The 24,461-nt window shown below is 37.1% G+C and overlaps 1 protein-coding gene across 9 annotated transcripts in view; it reads left to right on the top strand.

The window, feature by feature from the left end:
* The window catches only part of PPP1R9A (protein phosphatase 1 regulatory subunit 9A), a 321,771-nt gene that overhangs the window by 248,363 nt on the left and 48,947 nt on the right, over positions 1-24,461 (top strand). For 8 of the 9 annotated variants that reach the window (XM_039236230.1, XM_039236235.1, XM_039236231.1 and 5 more), the window contains exons 8-11: positions 10,754-10,807; positions 13,378-13,607; positions 15,113-15,209; positions 15,316-15,487. In XM_039236230.1, the coding sequence (XP_039092161.1) occupies positions 10,754-10,807; positions 13,378-13,607; positions 15,113-15,209; positions 15,316-15,487 (553 nt within the window). The remainder of the gene's footprint in view (positions 1-10,753; positions 10,808-13,377; positions 13,608-15,112; positions 15,210-15,315; positions 15,488-24,461) is intronic. The other variant, XM_039236233.1, reaches the window with a different exon arrangement.

Here is a 24,461-nt window from a genome sequence, read left to right as displayed (position 1 = left end):
TAGTCTTCATGTATGCAAAAAACACATATTCTGTGCTTAGGAATAAAATTTATATACTTTTCATTTATGTAAATATTATTAATAGTAGAAATATACATTTCTTCTCTGTAGCATGGCTTACTTAGATTGGTCTGCTTGATATACAAATTCTGAAAAGCACATGTTAAAATCGCAAACTATAGTTATTTTTCCTTCCTATAATTCTATCAGTTGTGGTTTCATATATCTTAAATCTTTGATATTAGTGCATATATGTTCAGGATTGTTACAACTTTTTGATTTATTGTAACATCTGTTTTGTCCCTTATGATGCATTTTACCCCAAATTTTATTTGTCTGATAGTAAAAATTCAACACTGCCTTTCTCTTGCATCATATTTGCTTCACAGCATCTATTCTTCCCATCTTTGTTTTAGCTATTTCATACCCTTCTGTTCAAACGTGTTTCCTTTAGCCAACCTATTCTTAAATCTTACTCTTAGCATTACTCTGGGAGTCTTTGTCAGTTAATTCATGAGTTTAAACCATTTACGTTTACTTTAATCACTTTAATATTAGAACTTAGAGCTGTCACCTTATTTTATTTTTTACAATTTTCATACTTTCTTCTTGTTTCTTTTTTATCTTTTACCTACTTGCTATTAGATGCACATTAAATTTGTATCTGTTACTTAAAAATTATGCATTTTCATTCTGCTCTAGAGATTACACATGAGTAGTTTTGACTCAGTCATAGGCTATTTTCCCCTAATAACATAGAAGGCAGATCAATAGCTATGTCTCCCATTTAAAAAAATAATAGCCATAGCATACTCTTATCTGTCTTTCCGTCTCTCCATAATTTTTTGGTATTTCAAGGACTTTTAGATATGCTTATGTTAGATAAGATATGTTAGTTAGATATGTTTATGGACATGCCTTTTAGAAAGTAATTTGTTCCAGCTCACTTACACTTCTTCCTAACTCTAGTGGGATTTCAGTGCAATCCTGATGTTAATTCACCATCATCCTGGTGCTACTACTTTACCACACAGCACCAGAGGTTAAATTAGTGGCCAGCATGTCTAAACTTGAGGAGAATGGAGTAAAGTATCCCCGATTTACTTGCAGATGCATGTTTACCCAGGTCATATGTATAAGATTAAATATTAATTAGATTACTGTCTCCCATTCCTGGTTACAAACACTGTCCTGCTTCATACTCATTTTTTCCAAACACATCTGGAAACACCTGTGTTCTGTTTCTTAAGAGTTTCATACAAGTTTTTTTGTTAATTGATGAATGAGACTCTGATGCCTATGAAGGCTCTTTTTTTGTTTTTGTTTTTGTTTTTTGTTTTTTTTTTTTTTCATCTTTGGCATCTCCAAAGTTGCATCCAGGAAAGGCAGCAAATCGCTTGTGTTAGTGTGTGGTGTTGCACTATCCTGGCCCTTTGCCAGTCATTTTGCCTTTATTTTTTTATTCGTTGCATCATTCTGTTATCCTTTGGAATGTTTGATTTATCTCATTCTAACTTCTGGCAATAAATGCTGAATATACTCTAATACTTTATTGTTTAAACATGAAAGCACTTAAAACTATGACTCCCTCTTTGTTCAGCTAGGTCTTTGCAACATCTTTCAGCTTCAGTGTACATTCTTCTTGTTGCCATCATTTTGCAAATAGTCTATATTTTTAATGTGTATTTTTATTTTCTCTTTTTATTTGAATAATTGAGGAAACAGTTTTTAATTTGTAACTTTTTATTATTAATCTAATGTTTCATTACATTGTGGTTAGATAATATTGTCTACAAGTTTTGATTTTTGATTTTTTAAAAAGCTATGCTTTTATAATAGACTAATGAGTATTTGTGCTAAAAGTAATATGTGTTTTCTACCTTCTGTATCCTTATCATTTTTCCTGTTTACCTCGTAACTTGAGACACATATAGCAAAACTATACCTCATTATGTTTTGTGCCTAATAGCTTTGATTATCTATGTTAATGTTATGTTGAAACCACATAAAATATGACTCAAAGATTTTTTGTATATATTCTGTGTTCGATGTTACTAATCTGCTACATTTGTTTCTAGTTGCTGGATAAACACACTTTTACGTCAATGTGTGCTTACTTTTATAATGTAAATTTAATTGAAGTACTTTGTTTTATTGTAAATTTTGAAAATATTATCTTGGAGTCTGCTCTTTTAATAAGGAACTTTAGCAATTTAACTTAATTGTTATAATTATCAAAGTTTAATTTATCTCATCTCATTTTAATGTTTTATGTTTCATTTATGTTTATTGATTTTAGGGAGAATTATCTTCAAGTTAAAAAAATTCTCTATTTCTATGATTTTCAAAATAAGAAGAAAACAATACCATTTGAGTGTTCCAGAACAATATCATTTTAATGTTTTTGATACAATATTGGTTTCTAAGACAAATTTGTTATTGAAACATAATTGTCACATTTTTTAAACTTACATATTTTCAATTAGCTTTATTATGATATGTACAACAAATAGTTACACTCTTAGCTTACTTGGTTTCAACTCGTAGTCCCTTTATATCAGAATTTCTCATTTCTTGGAGTATATCCTTAAGTAATTTATTTAGTATTTAAGCAAGTATAGCTTTCATGAGCTTCCATACTGAGAATGGAAAAAATCTAATTGTCGTGATAGAGAAATAATAGTTAGTTAAGTTTAATATTTTGCTTCACAACATTTTTTCCTGACAATGTTGTAGGGCAGGGTTCACTATTTTGAGTTAGGATTGCATATTGTAAAGGAAAAGTGTAATACCAATCTGGCATTTGACTGCTTGTATTATTTTAGCCTTGTACTTTACATTTTTATCATACTTTCTTAGATGTAGGCCTCTTTTCATTGATTTTTTTTTTCTTTTAATCCGCTTTCTTTGTTTTATGTTTGCGTTTTGGTTTGGTTTTAGTTGATATTTTCTTTAGTTCTGTTGTTTTTTCTCTATTGCTGTTTCTTTTCTGGACTTTGTCTTCTATATTAATTATCATTGTTCCTATTTTCTTTCCTTTTTTTTTTTCTGTCTGAGGTTGTTCTCAAATATGTCCTCTCATGTCAATGATTCAATTTTCTATAGCATTAAATATGCTTTATACTTCAAATTCATTTATGCGCTTTAACACCTCTAACATAACTTAATTCTCTTATTATATTTTCGGTTTCCTTTTACTGACTCTCCATCCATTTGTCATGCTTTTTCACTTTGTCTTCAGCCCAATATTCCAGAGAGTTACCTTAAAGTATTTTTACTTATGGGATACATCATTCTTCTAATTTACCTCATTATTTGAGTTTTCAAGTTGATACTCTCTTTACCTTCACTTGAAATATTTAGTAATAGTCTTGAGTTTGCCTTTTTCTCCTGTATTTATCTGGAAATGAGACAAAACCCTTTTTGTGTAGTCAGCAGCCATTTACTTCTTTAAGTTAGGCATCTAGGGGCGCCTGGGTGGCTCACTGGGTTAAGCGTCTGACTCTTGGTTTCAGCTCTGTTATGATCGCACAGTTACTGGGGTCAGGTCTCACATTCCACATCGGGCTCCTTGCTGACAGTGCAGAGCATGCTTGGGATTCTCTCTCCCTCTCTCTGCTCACTCACCCCACTTGCTCATGTAGGCTCACATGCTCTCTCTCTCTCTCTCAAAATAAATAAATAAATAATTAAATTATGCATCTTATTTCTAGACCCACATCAAGAGGACATAGCTGTGTGCCTAGTGCCTAGTTTCTGGTTTGGCTGCTATTTTCTGGTGGTCTGTCATCTAGTGTAGTTCTCTGAGTTCAGGTGAGATATTTCCAAATCTTGCCATTCAATTTTCTAAGTTAAAAGAGAAAAAGATTATTCTCTGCTCTCAAAATGCTTACTTGACCACCTCTATCTATACTGCTCCACTTCAGGAACAAAGTATGCAGTGGGCAACTCATCAGCCCCCTTCCTGCATTCTTTCCCTACTCTAGTTGTTGCTTGCTTTCTTTCTTTTTTTTACATTTTTTTAATGTCTTTATTTCTGAGAGAGAGAGAGAGAGACCGCGTGAGCAGGGGAGGGTCCAAGCTTCAGTCCAAAGAGAGGAAGACGGTCTGTCGCATCCTCGCTGACTGCTGGAGATCCCGAGGCCATCCAGTGAGAAAGTTGGGCAACCTCTACTGTCTTTCCCAGGAATCGTCCTCAAACCAGGCTTGCCAACTCTCTTGGCAGTCCACATCCATTCAGAAAGCAACAACTAGATGGATGTGGACTGCCAAGAGAGTTGGCAAGCCTGGTTTGAGGACGATTCCTGGGAAAGACAGTAGAGGTTGCCCAACTTTCTCACTGGATGGCCTCGGGATCTCCAGCAGTCAGCGAGGATGCGACAGACCGTCTTCCTCTCTTTGGACTGAAGCTTGGATACGTTTTTCTAAATTCAACTTTGTAACTCTTTCATATTCTAGTACTGGATGTTTTTGGGTTTAGTGTCCATTTGAAGTTGTGGGATTTTCTTTTGTTTAATGTGATTTCACTGGAAATTTAGTGGGAAGAAGGAAGAGGCTGGATCAGAAACTGCTTTCAGGAGACATTGAAACCGGTTGTCCACTGTTTCCCTTCACATTCCTCCTCAGAGTCATGGGAGTCTTGAGGGAAAAAAGTGGAGTCTAAATATTGCACTATTTTACTTTACTTAAGGCACAGAGAATGTATGGAAAGTAATCTAGAAGAAGTTGTAAATGCATTAGATAATAATATAAAGTTATCTTCATGGAAATTTCCATTAACATGTAGAGAAACTGTAAAATACTTTATATAAAATAGTTTACTTAGCAGCCAACAGATATTTATTTAAAAAGAAACTGTAATTACATGCTTTCACCTACATCCATTTTCACCTATGTCATTAATAACTAGTTTATGAATACCTACTTGGAGATGACCTCGTTGGAGTAGCTCACCCTATGCTACGTATGCTGCAATTAGTGTTATCATTCAGATTGGATTATTATACTATTCAATCACCCAACTTCAGCTAATTTTGCATCACCTATTCCCTGAGAAAAACACTTGTTAAAGTAAAGATAGGTACCATATGTAAAGCTTTGAGCAGAAATTATAAGAATATGGCATAGCCTCGTTCTAATAGCACCCAAGTATGGGCAAAAACAGCTCTCATTCCTTCTATTGTGGAGCCTACCCTGTCATAGGTAAGACAGACTTCAATCAAATAATTGTGAAGATCATTCTAAAAACTTTGATTCTAGTGCTGAAACCACACTTATAAAGTCCTGTGCAAATAACACTTATTATTTCACCTTTGTAAAGTAAGAACAGAGAATGTTGCTCTCGTCTGATTGTAAAATCTCTAGCACCAGAGATCTCTTAAAATTTTTGCTGCAAATATAATATGTTGCACTTTTTAAAGAAAAATGTTTTCCATTCTTACACAGGATAGGTAAAGAAAGTATAGAAGCTTAGTCTTGCCATTTCTATTTCTGCATAAGGATGTTTCTATTTCTAGTGCAGTTATATTCAAATTATATTCAGTGATAGGGTTCATGTTCTGTATTCATCTTTTTGAAAGAAAGAAACAAAAAATACACAGCGGGTACACCTGCAAAATGTTATAGAAGAGCTACTGTTCTCTGTAGGATGCATATGTTTACTTGTGCTGCAACCCAAGGTGACTTCCATGGCTTTCATGTTAAAAGAAGAAAGACGAGATAAGATTGGTTTTGTAAGTTAAGACACTGATCTGCAATCCTTCACCTTTTCTTTTTATTTACATCCTCTCTTCCCAAGAGTTTTCTCCAAAGCCCCAGAATCCCAATAGGTGTTTCAGGCTGGCCGTTTCTGTTATTTAGCCATGTTGACTTCCTGCCCCTACAGTCAGTCAGCCTGACCAGTCTCAGGCGGTGATGGATGAACCCCTGGACCTGTCCTTTGGAAAGGTTATTAAACACACGGAGAGAGAACTTCTCTAGAATAAGAAAACACCACTTCCACCAACTGCGCTGCTCTTGTCAAGTGACTTCATCTCTTTGAAAACTGGTTTTCTCTTCCTCTTTCTGTGAAATGGAGGTATCTCGGTCTCATCCTGCCCATTTGCCAAAGTGAGGGATAAGACAAACGGGCCAAAGACTGAGGTCACCTGACCTGGCTATGGGAATGAAAGATTAATCCGGCCATCTTGGAGCAGGTTCCCTGTGATGTTTCTCTCAGGGTGACTTGGGAACTTCTCTCAGGAGGGAGTGTTTCTTATTTATTAGTCTCTCCACAGTGTTTTGAAGGGAGATTCTGTGTCATGTTCTTGTATCCTCAGTGCCTAGCCCAGCACATAGTCTCATTAAGTAAATGCTAGTTGAATAATGAGAAGGCTGTTTCTTCCTAAGTTCCATGAATAATCGCAGCAGCTGACTGAGCACCATTTTGCATTTCCTGTCTGAACACTCAGAGACTACCAGCAGTGATCCGTGGTTTCCAGCTGGAGTAGTAGTTTCTCAACTGGAGGTCAGAAAGATGACATAAGCCTCAGAGTTTTTATGAGGATTAAATGGAAAATGTATCCCAAAGCTGATTAGGTACATGGTGCAAGGGGAAAGAGAAGTAGGGAGAGTCAGACCTGAGGTATTTCCCACTCTAGCACCTGCTTCTCCTGGAAACTTGAAGAACCCAGGTAACTCCTCTGAGCCCCTGAGCCTCTGACCCCATCTGAACAATGAGGTGGACAGTCCCTGTCCTGCTTCCCTCACAGACTCATTTGCAACGATAAAACAGATAAAGGGACCCACAAATGTAAGACATTTAGTGGCGCGAACCGTCGACTAAAATGTCTGAAGCCTGGCCTTGACACCCACCCAAGCTCTACAACTTGTGCTACGGACCACAGTTTCTTCCTGTATAAAAATGAAAGAAAGTTCAATTAGTTTATTCTTCATGCTTTTCCTGTTACTAGAGACAGACTTGTAGAAATTCTCTTAATGTACATACAGGCTTAAAATAATCACATGTCTATCATCTTAGGCCTTGTGAATACTAGGAAAATGTTGCACTAAAACTTTCGTCCATCTTCTTTTTTTTTTTTTTAAATGTTTTATTTATTCCTAGGAGAGAGAGAGAGAGAGACAGCGTGAGCAGGGGAGGGTCAGAGAGAGAGGGAGTCACAGACTGAAACAGGCTCCAGGCTCTGAGCTGGCAGTCAGCACAGAGCCCGACGCGGGGCTCGAACCCACGAACCGCGAGTTCATGACCCAAGCAAAAGTCGGATGCTTAACCGACTAAGCCACCCAGGCGCCCCAACTTTCGTCCATCTTCTGAATGATGTCTGAACTGACACATTCCCGTATCTAAAGAATTTGGCTGTACTTGGTAACAAGCTTGACTCAGTGTTCTCACTTTATTGCTCATGAGTTGTACTCTCTTCTGTTACCCGTTTTGGTGAGCTGGGAGAACGGGGTGGCTGGAGATGAACCTGGTGGTTGCAGTTTTACCTGGGTTTGTCCTGCACATCCGTGGATTAATCTGGTCTATGCCTTCAAAGGAATAAAAACGCTCACTTGAGACAAAAATTTCTAGACTCTGCAACCATGACAACCATCTCCAGGCTCTTCATTTCGTAAATGTCACACCTGTGGTATTTGCAAGGGCCTTGGACTTCTTCCCACCTAGCCTTGGGAAAAGGAAAAATGTTCATTTTTCATATGGGAGGCGAGGCCCCAGAGAAGCAGTTTCCTAGCGGTCACAACAGTCTGAACAAAGAAAATCCAACAAAGAAAATCCGAGGTCCTCACAAGCTGCATGCCTTGTAGCTGGTTACCCCTCAGGGAAGGGAGTTCACCACTGAGAAAGTAAAACCTGGCACTTCCCCAGGGTCACTGTGCTTGTCGTAAAATCTGCCCTTTTGATTTCCTGCTACTCTCCAAATAGAACCAGAGGTATTTGCTTTATTTCAGTTGTGACATTTTACAGCTTTTAGCGCTTTAAACTAAGACGTGGTGTTGGGGTGATTAAAAAAATGGAGTTCTTAAAGTCCTTCTTGTCTTAATCTTGGCTCACTGTAGAGGGCTTATTCTATGCTAGCCACTGCACTAAAAGCTTTGCATGGGTTATCTCATTTAATCTTCCAATAAAGAAGGTTATGACCTATGAGGAACTGCATTTTACAGCTGAGGAGAATGAAGGTAAGAGAGGTTCGGTGATTTTCCAGCGTCATGTAGCTAGTTCACGGTAGGCCTGAGATGAATCCCAGCAGTCTAACTTAACTACTCTTTCCGCTTGGCCACGGTAGAAAGATCAAGGAGTTGTTCTTCATGTCACTAACAATTGCAGATCCTTCAAATTCACCCAGGCACATGGATTTGCTGGAGGCTCAGATGGAGTGTGTTCACACTGCAGTATAAGATCTCGATGGAAAAGAATTCCCGGTAGTATGCGGCATGTCTAATGCCTCAGTATTTTGCTACTTTTAGTTTTTAGTTTATATTGGTGAAGGAGATTAGCACTAATGTTTATTAGAATTGGAAAGAGTTATACTCGTAGCATAGCACCCTACTGAATTAATCCTTATTTTCTAAGGAAAACGTCACTGCATCAGGAACCAGAAGATCTAGGTTCTTAGTTGTGATTTTTTTTTTAAATGTTTTACTTATTTCTAGGAGAGAGAGAGAGAGAGACAGCATGAGCAGGGGAGGGCCAGAGAGAGAGGGAGTCACAGACTGAAACAGGCTCCAGGCTCTGAGCCGGCAGTCAGCACAGAGCCCGACGCGGGGCTCGAACCCACGAACCGCGAGATCATGACCTAAGAGAAAGTCAGACGCTTAACCGACTAAGCCACCCAGGCGCCCCTCTTAGTTGTGATTTTAACAGCAGTTCGCTATAACAACTAGGCCATGTCAATTTGTATCTACACCCCCTAGCTTTCCACCTCTTAAAGGGAGTCCCAAAATGTAAGGATTAGTGATTGTGCGGTGCCGTGTTCACTGTAGGGCTCACAGCTGGAGGATCCACTTGAGCACTTGCGCGTGTGGGGCCGGGTTGCCTGGCACTGCCGGGTCCTGAAAGATTGATCCAGGCTGGGGCTTTGGGTGAGCTCAGACCTCATCAGCAAGGTGGAAGGGAGTCTCCATGAATTTGGAGCAGCGCTTGCCAGGCACATTGTTGCTTTAAGCGACTCCTAAATGTAGGTAGGTTGAGCGTTGTCCCACCAGGTAGAGAAACTGAGGAAGCCCCGAGCAGGCAGTTGGGGGCTTCCTGAAAGAATGACCACAACACAGAGTCCTTCCTCTTTAGAGGTTGTTGGTGCACAGAAGCCCCTATGAACCAGTGAGGAGGAAAGGAGCAAGAAGCACATGGACAAGACCACAGGAGTGTCCAGATCCAGAGATCAGATCTCCCCCCGGACGGAGAGCAGTGACAGAGCTGTAGCAGTGTAGACCACAGGGCCTTAAATATAACAGGAGACCTGAGAAGGGAGCACCCCTCTCCATCCTTCCCATGTGCCCTGCTAGCTGGGTGAAAACCTAGGAAATGCAGGTTCCAGACCAAAGAGAGCTGAGGTTAGGAGGTGTCGTGCCCTCCAGGGTACACATCTCTATCCCTCCGTCAACTGAGCCACTTTTTCTGGCAATGAACCCTTAGACGTATTTGGTTATGGTAATATTAGACATTTACAGTCTTTCTAGTACAATTCTATTTTTTTTTTCTAGTACAAGTCTAAATCCAAAATGCTCTGAAAACAGTTTGTTTAAAATAATTTTGTGGCAAGTTTAACCCATTTGGTGGCGAACCTGACCGAAACGGGATGCTATTGTGTACCCCACTTAATGGGAAATCCCTGTGTTTGGTGGCAAAAATATTTGTGTATTTGATCCCAAGTGCCTCCACAGACCACGTTGTGAGCAATAAGCAATTTATGGAAAATGCAGCTTACTGCCTTTCTGAAACTGGGAAAATTCTGAATCCCAAAAACATCTGGCCTCGAGGATCTCAGAGAAGAGACTTTCAACCCATAAATCGTTTTTTTGTAAATTTTGGTGCACGTCTCTATTCCTTAAAGAAATAAATATTTCGTTTGTTCTCACCCTTACAGAGCAAACAGAGTGGGGGGAGGGGAGAAGCAAAACAAACGTAAATGATGTTTCTCATGCTGATAAACGGTAGCAGAAGCTCTTTGGGGTGCAGTTTCCTCAACAGGAGCCGGTGTTTGGAGTACTGAAATCTGGATTTCCACCTTTCCCTGCAATTAAAAAAAAAAAAAAATCACCGATGTCGCTGTGGAACTGCGGCAACCCTCGTCGTCTTCACAGCGGGAGCGGTGTAGGAGCTGCTCTGCCTTCTGTGGTGTGACTCGCGGAAACGTAGCGCCATCTTTCTTCCAGATTGGGAATCGGAGCTTCTTCCCCCGGCCTCGGGCCAGCTAGTGCCGTCCGCAAGACTGCACCGAGACAATTCCTTGACTCTCAGATCGGAAAGGAAGAGCTGCAAAGGGAGCTAGAAAATGTGTTTTCTTTGCTTTGGTCCCCGAGCAATTAAATTCGTAACCTAATCTGTTAGGGAATGTGGGCCATAAAACCTGTGTTTCATTAGTTTGCACCTAGTGAGTCATTTTACACACTAGACATTTTAATTTACAACCTGCTGCACTGCAGCACTTTTCTAGGCCTTCTGCTGTGTGATAAGGTATTCTTCTAGCCGCTGAGGCTTTAAAAATAGAGATACACTTTCTTAGTTCAGATTTTTTTCTTTCTTTTCAATTTTCAGTTGCAAATCAAACATGCAGTTACAGAAGCAGAGATTCAAAAATTGAAGACCAAGGTAAGCACCATTATATGGTGTTTGAATTGTGCTTTTTAAACTTTGGATGCTGTGACTACATTCAACCCTGGGACTAAAGGATTTGTTCCTGTGCATTTGAAAGAGTACAAATGTGAGCGGTTCATTTCCACTGTTAGATATGTAGACAAACCCACCAGTGAGAACACCTACCCAGAGGGGGCAAACGCCACCATACTCCCTCAGTGAAAAGAGCACAGTAGTCTAAAAATACATATTTACATATTTGCACCTATGTGGCCGGTTCACTCTGAGATTTCCTCAAAAGTTAAATATTGTTAAAGGTTCTAGCATCCGAATTACGTTTTGACCACTAATTATACTGTTATTATCCAAGCTATTAGGTTGTATCTCTCTTTATTTATCTTACTTTAAGTAGGTTTAATCATTTATTTATTTTGACTTATTCAGCAGAAACCATGTATTTTAATGTAACACATTCTTTTTCATGGAAAAAATTCCAGTTTCTATTAAATATTATGGAATTTAATACAATATGTGAATAATTGACTTGAGGTGCCAGATGCTCCTGGAAATTTTTAGATGAGTTTAGTTTGCATTATTTAAAGTTGTGGAAAAAGCAGGCCTTGGTCAAAGGGAGTATGTATTCTTAGCGTATATATGAAATAATACTAGGTTCAAAAGGGCATGTTAAGTTGGTGAATTATAAGGTACTTGTAAATTCCTAGAGTTGTGTCTAATTTTATCAAATATGTCATCTCAAAGATTTAAAACTGTTTTTGAATTACTTTTAAAATAATATTCTTTATTGTTTTATGGTCCTTTTAAAAATTAAGACATAATTTCTCCCTCACCACTAATGATCTGTTTTCCTGTTCACGCTGAACACTTATTTTGTTTTTTGCATGTGTTTTAAATGGAGATGAATTAGCAGGGCTATTTTGGTTAAATGGTATTCTCAGCTAATAACTCTGTAGCTCTTTAGTCAAAACATGTCTATACATCATTCATGGTGTCAGCCAAGCTCTGTGAATAATCATTTTTAAATTAGTAGTGGTTGATAAATAAACAACTTGAATACAAAACATTGCATAATAAAAGATGTGGTAAAAATCTAGTCCTATTTTAAATTGCTATTGTTTCTTAGCACAGAATGGAAGAACAGATTTTTTTTTTTTTAATTGTTGGTTATAATGAGGGAGAAAGATTTCCCCTGTGGATTGTAAGCGCTTTAACAAAGCTTATATGTTAGACCAAAAACATTTAATTTAGAAAATCCTATAAGTAAGAATTTTGTATTTTGTTCTTTATTATATTGGCATGTAATATTTATAGTAGCTTATTTTACTATGACTCTTTATATCCATGTTGATCATTGAATTCCTAGTTTTGAAATATTTTTTATTTTTTGACTTTGTAATCTGTTTCACCAATGCATTTAGTTTAAAATATTTGCTGAATGTGGTATGGTTTGGAGATGTCTTAGATTTTGAAAATTGTTAGTTGATAATGACTCTGCATCCTTTTGAACTTGAAAGGAAGCATGTGAAATAGATGAAGCACTAGTTTAAAGGTCAGTTATTGTGAATAGATGACCTTTGATCCCTCACCTAAAGGATCAGCCTTGAATATCTGTAGAAATAAGGGGGTTGGACTAGTATTCTATCTATTCCTAAGAGTCCCTGGAAGCAGAAACACAGGAAGCTGTCTTTCTGTTCCGTCGGAGGGATTTAAAATAGTGCAGCAATAATTTGTATTTTTACTTACATTATCTTTTATACTTTCGTGCAAATTGTAGCTTATAAGTTTCTGGAAATTCAGAACACTGTCAGCAAAATAATGAGCTACAGACTATGTTCGTGTCAATTGAAGTAAAGGATGTAATCATAGTATTAAAAGGGATAACAAAAAAGTGAAAATAACGAACGTTTATCAGATTATGGCCAGGAGCAGTTCCAGGCATGCTGTTTTGTTACATCACAGTTCCGTCTTAACAGATAATCTACTGGAGAGAACTTAAAGAACTTAAGTTGGTTGCTCAAGGTTTAAAAGCCAACAGTAATGCCAGAGCTGGGATTCAACTCTAAATGGAATGTCTCCAGAGACACACCCCTCTTAACTATTAGGCCAAACTGTACTTCTGCCCTTCTCTCCTTCTCGGTGTGCCTCTCCCCCTTTCACTTTTTAGTTAATTTTTTTTTTTTACATCTAATTATATGAAGAAAAAAACTCTAAAAGAAAGTACACTGAAGTTCATTAGGTAGAATCAATCAACTCTAAAACATTATTTGTTTACTGTTCATAGAATTTCAAACCACATGGTATGATGGAAAGATCCTGGGAGTTGAAATCAAATCCAGGTGTTATTATTTATCAGATGTGTGACCTTGGGCAAAGCATTTCACTTTTGAAGCCTTCCATTTTAGAATCTCTGAAACGCTGCAGATAAGACTTGCTCTTCTCATATCAAGGTTCTAGATGATTAAGTATATGTGACAGCAGAGCTTAATTTAAAACATACTATAAAGACATAAAGAATTTTTGCTACAGAATACCCAGGTGATCCTTATCTTGACATTTGCTTTCTCCAGCTGCAAGCAGCAGAAAATGAGAAAGTGAGGTGGGAACTAGAAAAAACCCAACTCCAACAGAATATAGAAGAGAATAAAGAGAGAATGTTGAAGCTGGAGAGCTACTGGATTGAGGCTCAGACGTTATGCCACACGGTGAATGAGCACCTCAAAGAGACTCAAAGCCAGTATCAGGCCTTGGAGAAGAAATACAACAAAGCAAAGAAATTGATCAAGGATTTTCAACAAAAGTAAGTAGCTTCTAATGACTAAAGAAGAGTTGTGTGCAGCTAAAGAAGGCTTATATCTGGTAATTTTGTAACATTTCGTAGAATAGAAAAGATAATCTTGGAGATCCCTTTAAGAAGCATGGTTAGAAAGCATAGTTTTGGAAATTACTTCTATGGTTTTTTCATGTGAGATTATATTTTGTTTATATTACAATTTTTGGGCTGTCTGTTATCTCCTGATTTCTTTTTGATAGTTAATCATTCCTAGTAACTATTAAAACATTTAAATCTCTGTCCTTCTCGAAACAACTCTGTGACTCGGAAGCAAGAAGCCCAGTTGAAGTCCCGCAGAACCACCATCCGCGCAGAGCAGCAGTTGGGGCCTTGATGAGGCCGCTTCTATCTCTGCTCTTTGAATCAGTAACTGCAGAATTTTCCCACTTCAGATGGTGTCAATATTGACTAGCAAGACCCCCTGCCCTGCCGTTTTCTTTTCCTCAGCTGTCGAGAGAGAATCACAGGGGTCTCAGTGCACTGCAGCAGGAGAGTTCCGGCACCACACTCTGCTTTTGCATTTCAGCAGCGCTTTCCGAACTCACGCTGCTTTGCTTCCCTCTGTTGGATTTTGGTGTAATTTCAGGGAGATTGTTAGTGGATTTCTTTTCATCAGTTTGCTTCCAGCCCAGTTAGAACAACAAAAAGCAGTGCCGGCACTCTGCCCCATGCCAAGCCTTAGAATAAGCTAAGTGTATATGTAAAATTCATAATATCTCTGTCATTTCCTATCACAGAAAGAATGTTTTTAATATTTAAGGGAGATTGCTACAAAATGTTTATTGTTAAAAAGGGGGAAATTACTCTTTGTGATCATAAATTCGGTACATCACTATTTTAACTCTTCTCGCCAAAAAGATCGTACCTCGTTTTATTTCACAAAACAACTTTATAATAAACATTGCTAAATGTATTCCAGACTCTCCAAATGGAGATATTTTTTCCCTCTCCCTATATTATCCTCAGGTGTGTGACAGCTCCCCGCTCCACCTCACATTGTTTCTGACCCACCCAGCCCTTTGCCACTGTCATTCACAGAAGGCAAATTAATAATTATCTTTTGTAAATTCTTACCATCCACTTCCACCAGTTTACTAAGTATATTTACTTTGTAAATGTGGAATAATAACTACGTGACATGTAATTATCTCCACTAAATTACCCAAGGTGGGTTATTAGTTCAGTAGCTTCTCTCTAAATCTGTCTGGGTGTTCTAGAATCCGGAGTTACAAGTGAAAAATCACAGTAAGCAGATTCAAAGCATTTTTCTTTACTTTGAGATCCATTAAAATGTTTTATTTGCCTTCATTACTAGATACCTTTTTTTTCTAACTGTGATTGAGTTTTGTTTATTTAAATAGCTATCCAGTTATTTATCCCACTGTGCGGCTTATTGCTTCAGATAAGAATGTTCACATGTTTCCTTATTATGGAGTATCTGGTGCAATCAGATCTTTTATTTTCTTCTTAAGAGAACTTGATTTCCTCAAGAGACAGGAAGCAGAAAGAAAGAAAATAGAAGATTTGGAAAAAGCTCATCTTGTGGAAGTTCAGGGTCTGCAAGTACGGGTGAGTTATGTGCTCGAAACTACGAAGGAATAGGATGGTTTTGCTTAGTACTTGGAGAGGAGTGCTGGCTTAGAGTTTTATGGATGGATTTTTTTTTTTTTCTTAGATTAGAGATTTGGAAGCTGAAGTGTTCAGACTCCTGAAGCAAAATGGCACACAAGTTAACAATAACAACAACATCTTTGAGAGAAGAACATCTCTGGGTGAAGTCTCCAAAGGAGACGCCATGGAGAACTTGGATGTCAAGCAGACATCTTGTCAAGATGGCCTAAGTCAAGGTTTGTTTCTCCTACCACAGAAATTGTTTTCAATGACTATAAACTTTGGCCTTATATTCTTTTTCTTTCCCAGAGATTTAAAAGTTGAAAAACCTTTCCTGCCATGGAAAAGGAAAAAAGGTGTCTCAAGATAAGAACCTATCGTTTCTTTCTTGTTTTATCAAAAATCAACGATTTGATGTAAGGAAATAACAAAATTGAAACTTAAGCAAGCCAAGTGTTTTTAAGCCATCCTAATTATGATAGACTTCATAAACTACCTTAAAAAGATAAACTACCTTAAAATGTTAGTTCATCCCATCTTGGGCGAAGCTGTACTATTTATGTATTAAGAAGTCAGGCTTACGATTTTTAAGTTTTCAGAATGGAGATCTTTTTCCTAACATCAGAAGGCTGATTATCTACTTCTAGCACTTGGAATTCATTGAGTTAAAAAGTTCTGTATAGTTTTAAGCTTTTACCTTGGTGTCCTGTATATACTTCCCATTCTTTGCTGTCGGAGACCAAATAAGATCAAAACACTGGAAACGTTTTCTCTTATAAATGTTTGTTTTGTTTTATGTACCTACCACACACATCAGTCACTTACTTTCTTGCACAAACACATATCCATACATAGGTTGTGTGTATATGAATGTGAATGAGTGTTTTAATATCTGTGGTATATTTATAAATTAGAAAATGTATAAGAATTTATAAAGATAAATACGCAGGAGGATATAAAACCTTCGATTTCATCTTTTAAAGTTTGTACCTAGTGGACATTGGAAGCGAAAATAAAAGAATGTTGTGAATCAGCACTGTCATGATAGGCCAGACAGCTTCCAGGCCGTGATTTGACATGCAGTAAAACTGTCACTAATGAGCTATTTAATTCTTTGATGAGCTTTCTCACATATTAAAATCTCTCCAGCGAGACTTTCCTGATACACAAGTGCTTATATCATATCATTCACTTTTAGAACTAAACTCTTAGCCATTAAAAAGGAAAAGTATTGGACATCTTCCTTCAAAAGTGAGATCTAGAGATTTGAGACCATTTACTGCATTTATCTCCTTTTGCCAGGCTTTCCCTTAACAAAATATACTGTGCACGCAATGCGTCTTAGGCCGCTTCAAGAGGAGTATCTGGCACCAGCATTACCACTAACTGAAGAGCTGTGTGTCTTCAGGAAGGTCGTTCAGCATCTCTGGATTGGCTTCACTCTGTATAATATTAAAATAGTAGCACATCTTTTTTCTCCACACTAGTATGTGTTTTGAGGTTATATGACTTAATCTTTGAAGTGAATAGAAGCAAATTTATTAGAGCTTCTATAGGATTATAATTTTCATATCTGGAACTCTAAGATTGATTTCTGAAGACAAATGTGAGAAAAAAATTAGTTTCTTTTTACCTTCTCGAATATTTTAATTGCTCAAAATTAATTGCAGTTTGTAGTAAATACGTATTTCTGCTGTGGCCTGCACAAAGTGTGATCAGTAACCAGTAGTTTTCCAAGGTTCAATTCATTTCCGTTTATTTCTTTTCAATTCAGAAATCTGTATCTTGTCAAACATACAATTAATGGTATTTATTAAATTATGTGACCACAGAAGATCAACAAACTATACTATTAACATGCTGATTTGGATCAAAACCTTACATTTCTTCTGAACCCCTTTCCTATTCTACACCCTCCATTTTGCCACATAATTATCAGTTTCCCTAGCAACACTGTCGGTTCACAGCGAGATGCAGAGACTACTAATTCTTACTGAAACCGATCCGTGCTTGTGCGGTCGAGGTAGAATCAGTCATCTTAGACATTAGCAGCATACATATCAAGCGGCGTTCTTCCGGTTTTGCTGCGGAGGACAGTCGGTGATAAATCTCCGTGAATTTCAATTGCTTGGTCACATAAACTAAAATGGCTTGGTCAGTAGCTAGATAGGAATGCTCTGGAAAGCACTTTTCTGAATTGATCCTCTGCGTCTGTTGCTAGGGAACGCTGAAGACCTAGAGGTTTAGAAAAGGAAGTAAACTGCGGACCTAACACAGGCCGTTTGACATTTCAAGATACCCTCCCCCGCTCCCCCCGCCACACACACACCTTTCTGCAACAAGATAGGCACAGCAGCTGCCATCAGTTCTGCTGGTTTCTGCCCTTATGTAAAGGGCCCTTTCTCCCCACTTCCTGTGGACTGTCCAGTACTGACTTGCTTTCTGAGCACTGGAGGGTTTTATTGATAGGGTGTGTGGTTTAGCATATTTTTAGGCCTTGAGGCAGCTCAGTGAAGTGAAAGGATTATCAATTAACGTCCATGAAAAATTATGTTAGAATGAAATAGTGAAAGAAAGAGAAAAGAAGGAGAGAGAGAGAAGGAGGCAGAAAGGGAGGAGGGGGAAAGGAAGAACACATAAGCCGCCATTTCTTCACAGGGACCCATGTTCTTCCAGGAATGGGCTTCCCAAATGAGGAGGGATTAATTATGTGGAATTTTTGTATTCAAAAATTTCAAAATTTTTGTATTCAAATTTCAAAATTATGTTGAAATTTTGTATGTTGAATTTAACATTGAATTATTGTAAGTTTTTAGAGTGATACAATTATTTTCAGACCATGCAGAAATTTACCACAGTTACAGTTCTATTTGAGTACCATTTGTGTGCTTCTCTCTATAAGCCATGCCTATTCAAGCATCTCATTAAAATTTTGATAGCTTTTATATACAAATCCATTACTTAATATGCTCAAATATATTTTTCTTATCATAATACATAAAAGAAATAGAACAGTTTTTTCACCAAGAGCCATGACAAATCCTTATTAAGGATTTTTACTTATTAAGAGTTATTAATTAGCACTTATTATTTATTAAATAAACACATTATTTTTCTTGTGTTCTGAGACATGAAAAGTAATTATTTTGCCCTCCTGCCTTGTTTCATGTTTGTCATTTCCTTTTTTTTTTTAAGTTTATTTATTTTAAGGAGGTGAGGGAGGCAGATAGTGGGAGAGAGAGAGAGAGGGAGAAGGAGAATCCCAAGCAGGCTCCTCACCATCAGTGCAGAGCTGGATCCGGGGCTTGAACTCATGACCTGTGAGATCATGACCTGAGCTGAAGTCAAGAGTCAGATGATCAACCAACTGAGCCACCCAGGCGCCCCTCGTATTTGTCACTTCGTAGTGTCTCAGTGGTGCTGGTCTTTGTAAGAGTTCTCTATCATGTATCCAGGGACCCTAAATGACTAGGAATGTCTGTGACTGTCCAGGTTTTTAAGTAAGCATTAGTAAGAGCAGAAAACAGCCATGTTAGAGAGATCTTGGTAGAAAAAGGTTGTAGTCTTAGTCTGGTTAGATTCCCTGGAAAACTCACTGTAACAACATGCACTTCCCGCACTCCAGAAATTCCAGGATCCTTAAGATGAAACTGTTTTCATCATCAAATATTTCAAAGGCCCTTTTGTGGAAGTTTCTGCATATTCCATAGAGACAATGAAAGAAAAACTAGGACTAACTGATAAAAGTTACATATGAAGGCAGATTATGATTAGCCTGCCTTGAGAGGTTGAAAGTAAGTTTGATACCTTTAGAAAAATATTTTGAACAGTGAGAGCCTAGTGGCATACTGACTAGTAAGAGGAAAGATGGCCCCGGGGTAGAAAGAACAGTGTTTATCCCCGCTAACTATGCAACAAGGCATGTAATTTGTAGGATAAAGGACGGGGAAGATGAAGCATTTGGTATAAGACAAATACATACAATATACATTTTAAGAGATGAGAGGGAATCTGAAGAAGAGGGAAAAAATGAATAGAATCAGAATAATTTCTTTTTTTGATTCATAGACTGTATGTTAAAGAATGAGACCTGATGGTAAAGGTATGCTACAGGGTATCCTTGGAGTCAAAGTAGGCTTTGAATACCTGAAGAATTCATACTTGCTTCTGTAAGCACCATGACCCATTGATACTTTGGAGGCATAACAGGAACTGGGTCCCTTGTAGGTTTGTAAAGGTAGTTCAAGTATCCCTGTGAGGTTTGGGTATGAGTACCAAATGCTTCTTCTTTCTCATACCCACTTAGCCATTGGGCCACTAGAGAACACTGACTATTATCTTCCCTAAAGAGTAAACATGGAGGATTATATACGGCATTTTATTCTTAGTTCCTTTAGTTACTTAACCATTCCTTAGCTCTAGCAAGAACTACACGAGAAGTCTTCTTCTTCACATGGAAGAAAAGGACTGAAGGTGCAATATGGCAGATTTTAGCAAAGTCTACACTTTCAGCATAGATTGTACCTGGAATTAATTACTCATATCTGGCTGTCTTAAAAAAAAAGAATATTTCTCAGCTACTTTCTAGGTGATTTAAGTATATCCTGGAAAAAGAAGCATAAGGATATGAAAATAATACCATCTCTCTTCCTCTAACTTTCCTTTACACTTTTTCCACAAAATGGTTTGATTGATGCAATAAAGCTTTAGATTTCCTAAAAGCAGATCCCTGAGATGATAGTCTGCACCTGAATTATGGACCCAGGATGCTTGGTGTGAAACCCAGGACTTGTGGACATGTCAGTGGAACTCCGAGCCTGCTTAGATATTCAAGCCAGCCAATTCTCTGATTATCAGGCCCCACCTACGTATATTTGCTTATTGTGGAACTGTTGTTAGCTTATTGGTTTGCATGGAATCTGATTTCTCTGAATTAAATCACTTCTGTGAAATTTACTTTGATTTAAATAAAGTCTTTATCAGGAAGAGCAAGGTAACCAGATGCCGTTAAGAGTATCTACCTATTTACCCATGTATTTTTATCCTTATACCTCATTTATTCATATACTGTCTAGAAGTAACTTGGAGAGACACCTTTATATGACAGGATTGGGTAAATTGATAGTAGCAAGATACGAGAGAACAATAAGGATGAGGACAGAGTGGAACCAGAAATAATACTGCAACTACATATACCATGCTTATAGTATTTCTGAGGCAAGACCTTGTATCTGGCTCTCAGCTTTCTAGTTGCCAGAAGGAAAGGGGAAAACCTTTGTTCATTACATCATTCACATCAGCGTTCATAAGATAAAAAACCAAATCATCTGCTTAAGAGAAGTACAGCTATTGGCACAAATAATGCATGATTTGGAGCAAAAGCAATATTAATATTAAATAACATCCTTACAGTAAATCTACTGACGATGTTATTTGGACATTTTCTCACAGTGACCTTCACCTTTAGATTAATGGCATCACACAAATATATAATGTAGTGTTCAGTAAAAGTTATTTATTTATTTATTTATTTATTTATTTTAATGTTTTATTTATTTCTGAGAGAGGGAGACAGTGTGAGCAGGGGAGGGGCAGAGAGAGAGGGAGACACAGAATCTGAAACAGGCTCCAGGCTCTGAGCTGTCAGCACAGAGCTTGACACAGGGCTCGAACCCATGAACCATGAGATCATGACCTGAGCCGAAGTGAGACGCTTAACCAACTGAGCCACCCAGGCGCTCCAGTGAGAGTAATATAAATTATTAAAGAGAGGATGAATAAGACATGATAGTACTCAGCTGTTAATCTAGTTTGGTGCTCAGGTGCTCTTTCATGTATATCAGACAAATCTAGTAACCATGTTTAAAACTTCTAAAATGTATTACTGATAGAGAATGTGTTAAAAAAAAAAAAAATCTCACCCTATAACTGTTTTGATTTCTTCTTCTGGTTTTGTCAGTTTTTGCCTTATATGTTTGAGGTGATGTTTGTAGGTACATACACTTTAGAATTGTCTTATCTTCTTGGTAGATTGACCTTTGATCATCAGAGAATGGCTCTATTTTTGGTAATTCATTTTACTATCTACTTTGATATTTAAAGAGCTCTATCAGCTGTCTTTTGGTTAGTGTTTAGGGTGTATCATTTTCTTTCACTGTAAACTTGTATGTCTTTTGTAAACAGCATATAGTTGTTTATTTTTTTAATATAATTTCTCAATCTCTTTAAATTTTCCCAATTCTTTATTTTTAAGATGCATTTAGAGAGTTGTTATTTAATTTATATACTTATATGTTGAGTTTAAATCCAAGCTCTTGCTATTACTAATCTAACAAAAACATCTTTGTTATTTTTACCTGCTTTCTTGCTTTCTTTTGGGTCAATCAAGTAGCAATTTTTTTTTTCTAATTTACTCTTTCCTATATTACTTTTCTTCTTTTTGTGCATACTTACAGGTAGAGTTTAGAATATTTGCAGAAGAACATGTACTGAATATTCATTAATATTTTCCCCATTCAACTGGTTCTTTCTTTTAATCCTCAGACTTTATTGGCATGATTAAAAACATTCTCTTAAATGATGACAGAATTTATAAACATGAAAGAATATTGGTGACTCTACCTTATAACCAGCATTTTAAATTTGAATATTTGATATTTGCCAGCTGTATTGCTAGTCCTACCTTATTTTATTAAAAGCAAATCATTTATTGGTTCCATGTGAAATCATAACAATTATTTTTTAAGGGAATATGTCCCTATTGCAATTGGATATAAAAAAAAAATCTTTCATAACATCTGAAACTAATATAGCACTGTATGTTAATTATACTAGAATTTAAAAAAAAGTCTTCTGCAGTTGGAGTGTGATCTGCATTACTGAGTAAAGAGTTAATAAAATTATTCAAAAAGTTGGGGTTTGAGGTTTTTTTTAAAACTTTTCATACACTACAGGTGTTGTAGTTCTTAAATGAGCATTTAATAAATATTGAGTGGCAATAAGTTAGAGGTTATACACGTTGGCTGGCAAATGCCTAGGGAATGGTTTTCTGTGTAACTAATGGAATACAGATCTGCATATCTCACAAACAGTTAAGCTGCAGATGGGGTTAATACATTTTTATGAGATTTAAGCTGTGTAACACAGTTTTGTTCTGGAATAGAGTTCCTCTTCTACTCTAAGGTGGGCAGAGTGAACACCCAGTAGCTGGCTAGGATTCTTACCATTAAAAAAACAAAGAAACAAACAAAAACCCTACTTATTCACACAGATAAATATTGAATCCAGAAATGTATTTTATATACATTTATATATATATATTATATATATATATTTGTATATATATGTTATATGTATATGTTATATATACATATATAATATCATAACCAGCTTGTGTCTATGCAAAGAACTCAAAGTTGGTTTAACATGAAAAAAATCATATAATTCATACATTAACTAGAGGAGAAACATATATAACCATCTTGTTAGATGAAGGCAAACTTTCAATGAAGTTGAACACTTATTCTTGATCAAAAGTTTATTAAACTAGAAATACAAAAGTTTATTAAACTAGAACTTTTTTTTTTTTTTTAACGCTTATTTATTTTTGAGACAGAGACAGAGCATGAGCAGGGGAGGGGCAGAGAGAGAGGGAGACACAGAATCCGAAGCAGGCACCAGGCTCTGAGCTGTCAGCACAGAGCCAGATGCGGGGCTCGAACCCACGGACTGCGAGATCATGACCTGAGCTGAAGTTGGACGCTGAACCGACTGAGCCACCCAGGTGCCCCAAACTAGAACTTTCTTAACTTGACATGTAAAGCTAACAAAAGTCCCTATCAAACATCAGATTAAGTGGTGAAATGTTAAAGTCAAGATTTTCCTTTAAAATTAAGAATGCCGTTAACATTTCACCACTTACTTTGCTATGACCGCTTGTGTTCAGTGTTGTCCTAGCAAGTACAAAAAAAGTAAAAGATATAAGGAATGAAAAGAAAGAAGCATAATTATTATTATTCCCTGATAATAAAATTGCATAAAATACTCAAGGTACAGACTATTAGAATTAATAAAAGTTTAGCAGGATGGAAGGCTCCAAGAATCATTTTACATCAATTAATTATAACAAACAGAAAATGTGATTTTTGTACAAGCCATTTAAAATAGCAACAAAAAGCATAAGGTAGCCAATATAAATTTAGCAAAAGAAGCTCAACCACGATAAGACATTCAAGAAGACCTATATAAATTAGAAGTGGCAGGAAGCCTCAGTATTGTAAACATGCCATAATGCCAAATTAACCTATACATTCCATTCAGTTCTGTTGAGAATTTGAACAGGGCTTTGGTTTTGGTTTTGGTTTTGTTTTGTTTTTTTAGAACTTGGCAAGTTGTTTCTTTTTTTAAAATTTTTTTTAACATTTATTCGTTTTTGAGAGAGAGAGCGAGCGAGAGCAGAGGAGGGGCAGAGGGAGAGGCAGAGGGAGACACAGAATCTTAAGCAGGCTCCTGGCTCTGAGCTGTCAGCCCAGAGCCTGACGTGAGGCTCCAATTCACGAACCGCAAGATCATAACCTGAGCCGAAGCTGGACGCTTAACTGACTGAGGCACCCAGGCGCCCCAGTGAGTTGTTTCTAAAATGCGTATGGAAGAACAATCTGGCCCAGAATAATCAGGATGTACTTGAGGAAGGACAGTGTGAGGGAGTTTGTTCTCTCCGATGCCAACATTCATTATAAAGTAAAAGTGATTAAGATAGTGGTGTGGTCTCAGTAATTGACAATAGACCAGTGCAATAGAGTAGAGTTCAGAAACAGATTGACCCATTCATGACAATTTGCAACTAATACAGAACTGACGCTACGTATTAGTGGGGAAAGGATGGACTAATAAATAGTTCTGGGAATATCAGCCATTCATATGGAAAAAAATACAATTGGATCCAGCCTCCTATCATTCATGAAATAGATTCCAAAATGGATTAAAGCCTCAAATATGAAAGGCAGTGTTTTAAACATTTTGAAGAAAATGTAGGAGAATGTTTATATGCTTTAAGACACAAAAATTCCAAATCATAAGGAAAGTTTATTAATTTGACCACAGTTGTATGACGAAAACCTGATCACGGAAAGACACTATAGTATCTTTGTAAAGAACATGGAAAGAGATGCCAGAAAATGAGAGAAGATATTTGTAGCCCATTTAACTAAG

This window comes from Hyaena hyaena, unplaced genomic scaffold, assembly GCF_003009895.1.
Source record: "Hyaena hyaena isolate Hyena2069 unplaced genomic scaffold, ASM300989v1 scaffold_109, whole genome shotgun sequence".
NCBI classification, from domain to species: Eukaryota; Metazoa; Chordata; class Mammalia; order Carnivora; family Hyaenidae; genus Hyaena; species Hyaena hyaena.
This window is presented reverse-complemented; position numbering and strand designations above follow the sequence as displayed.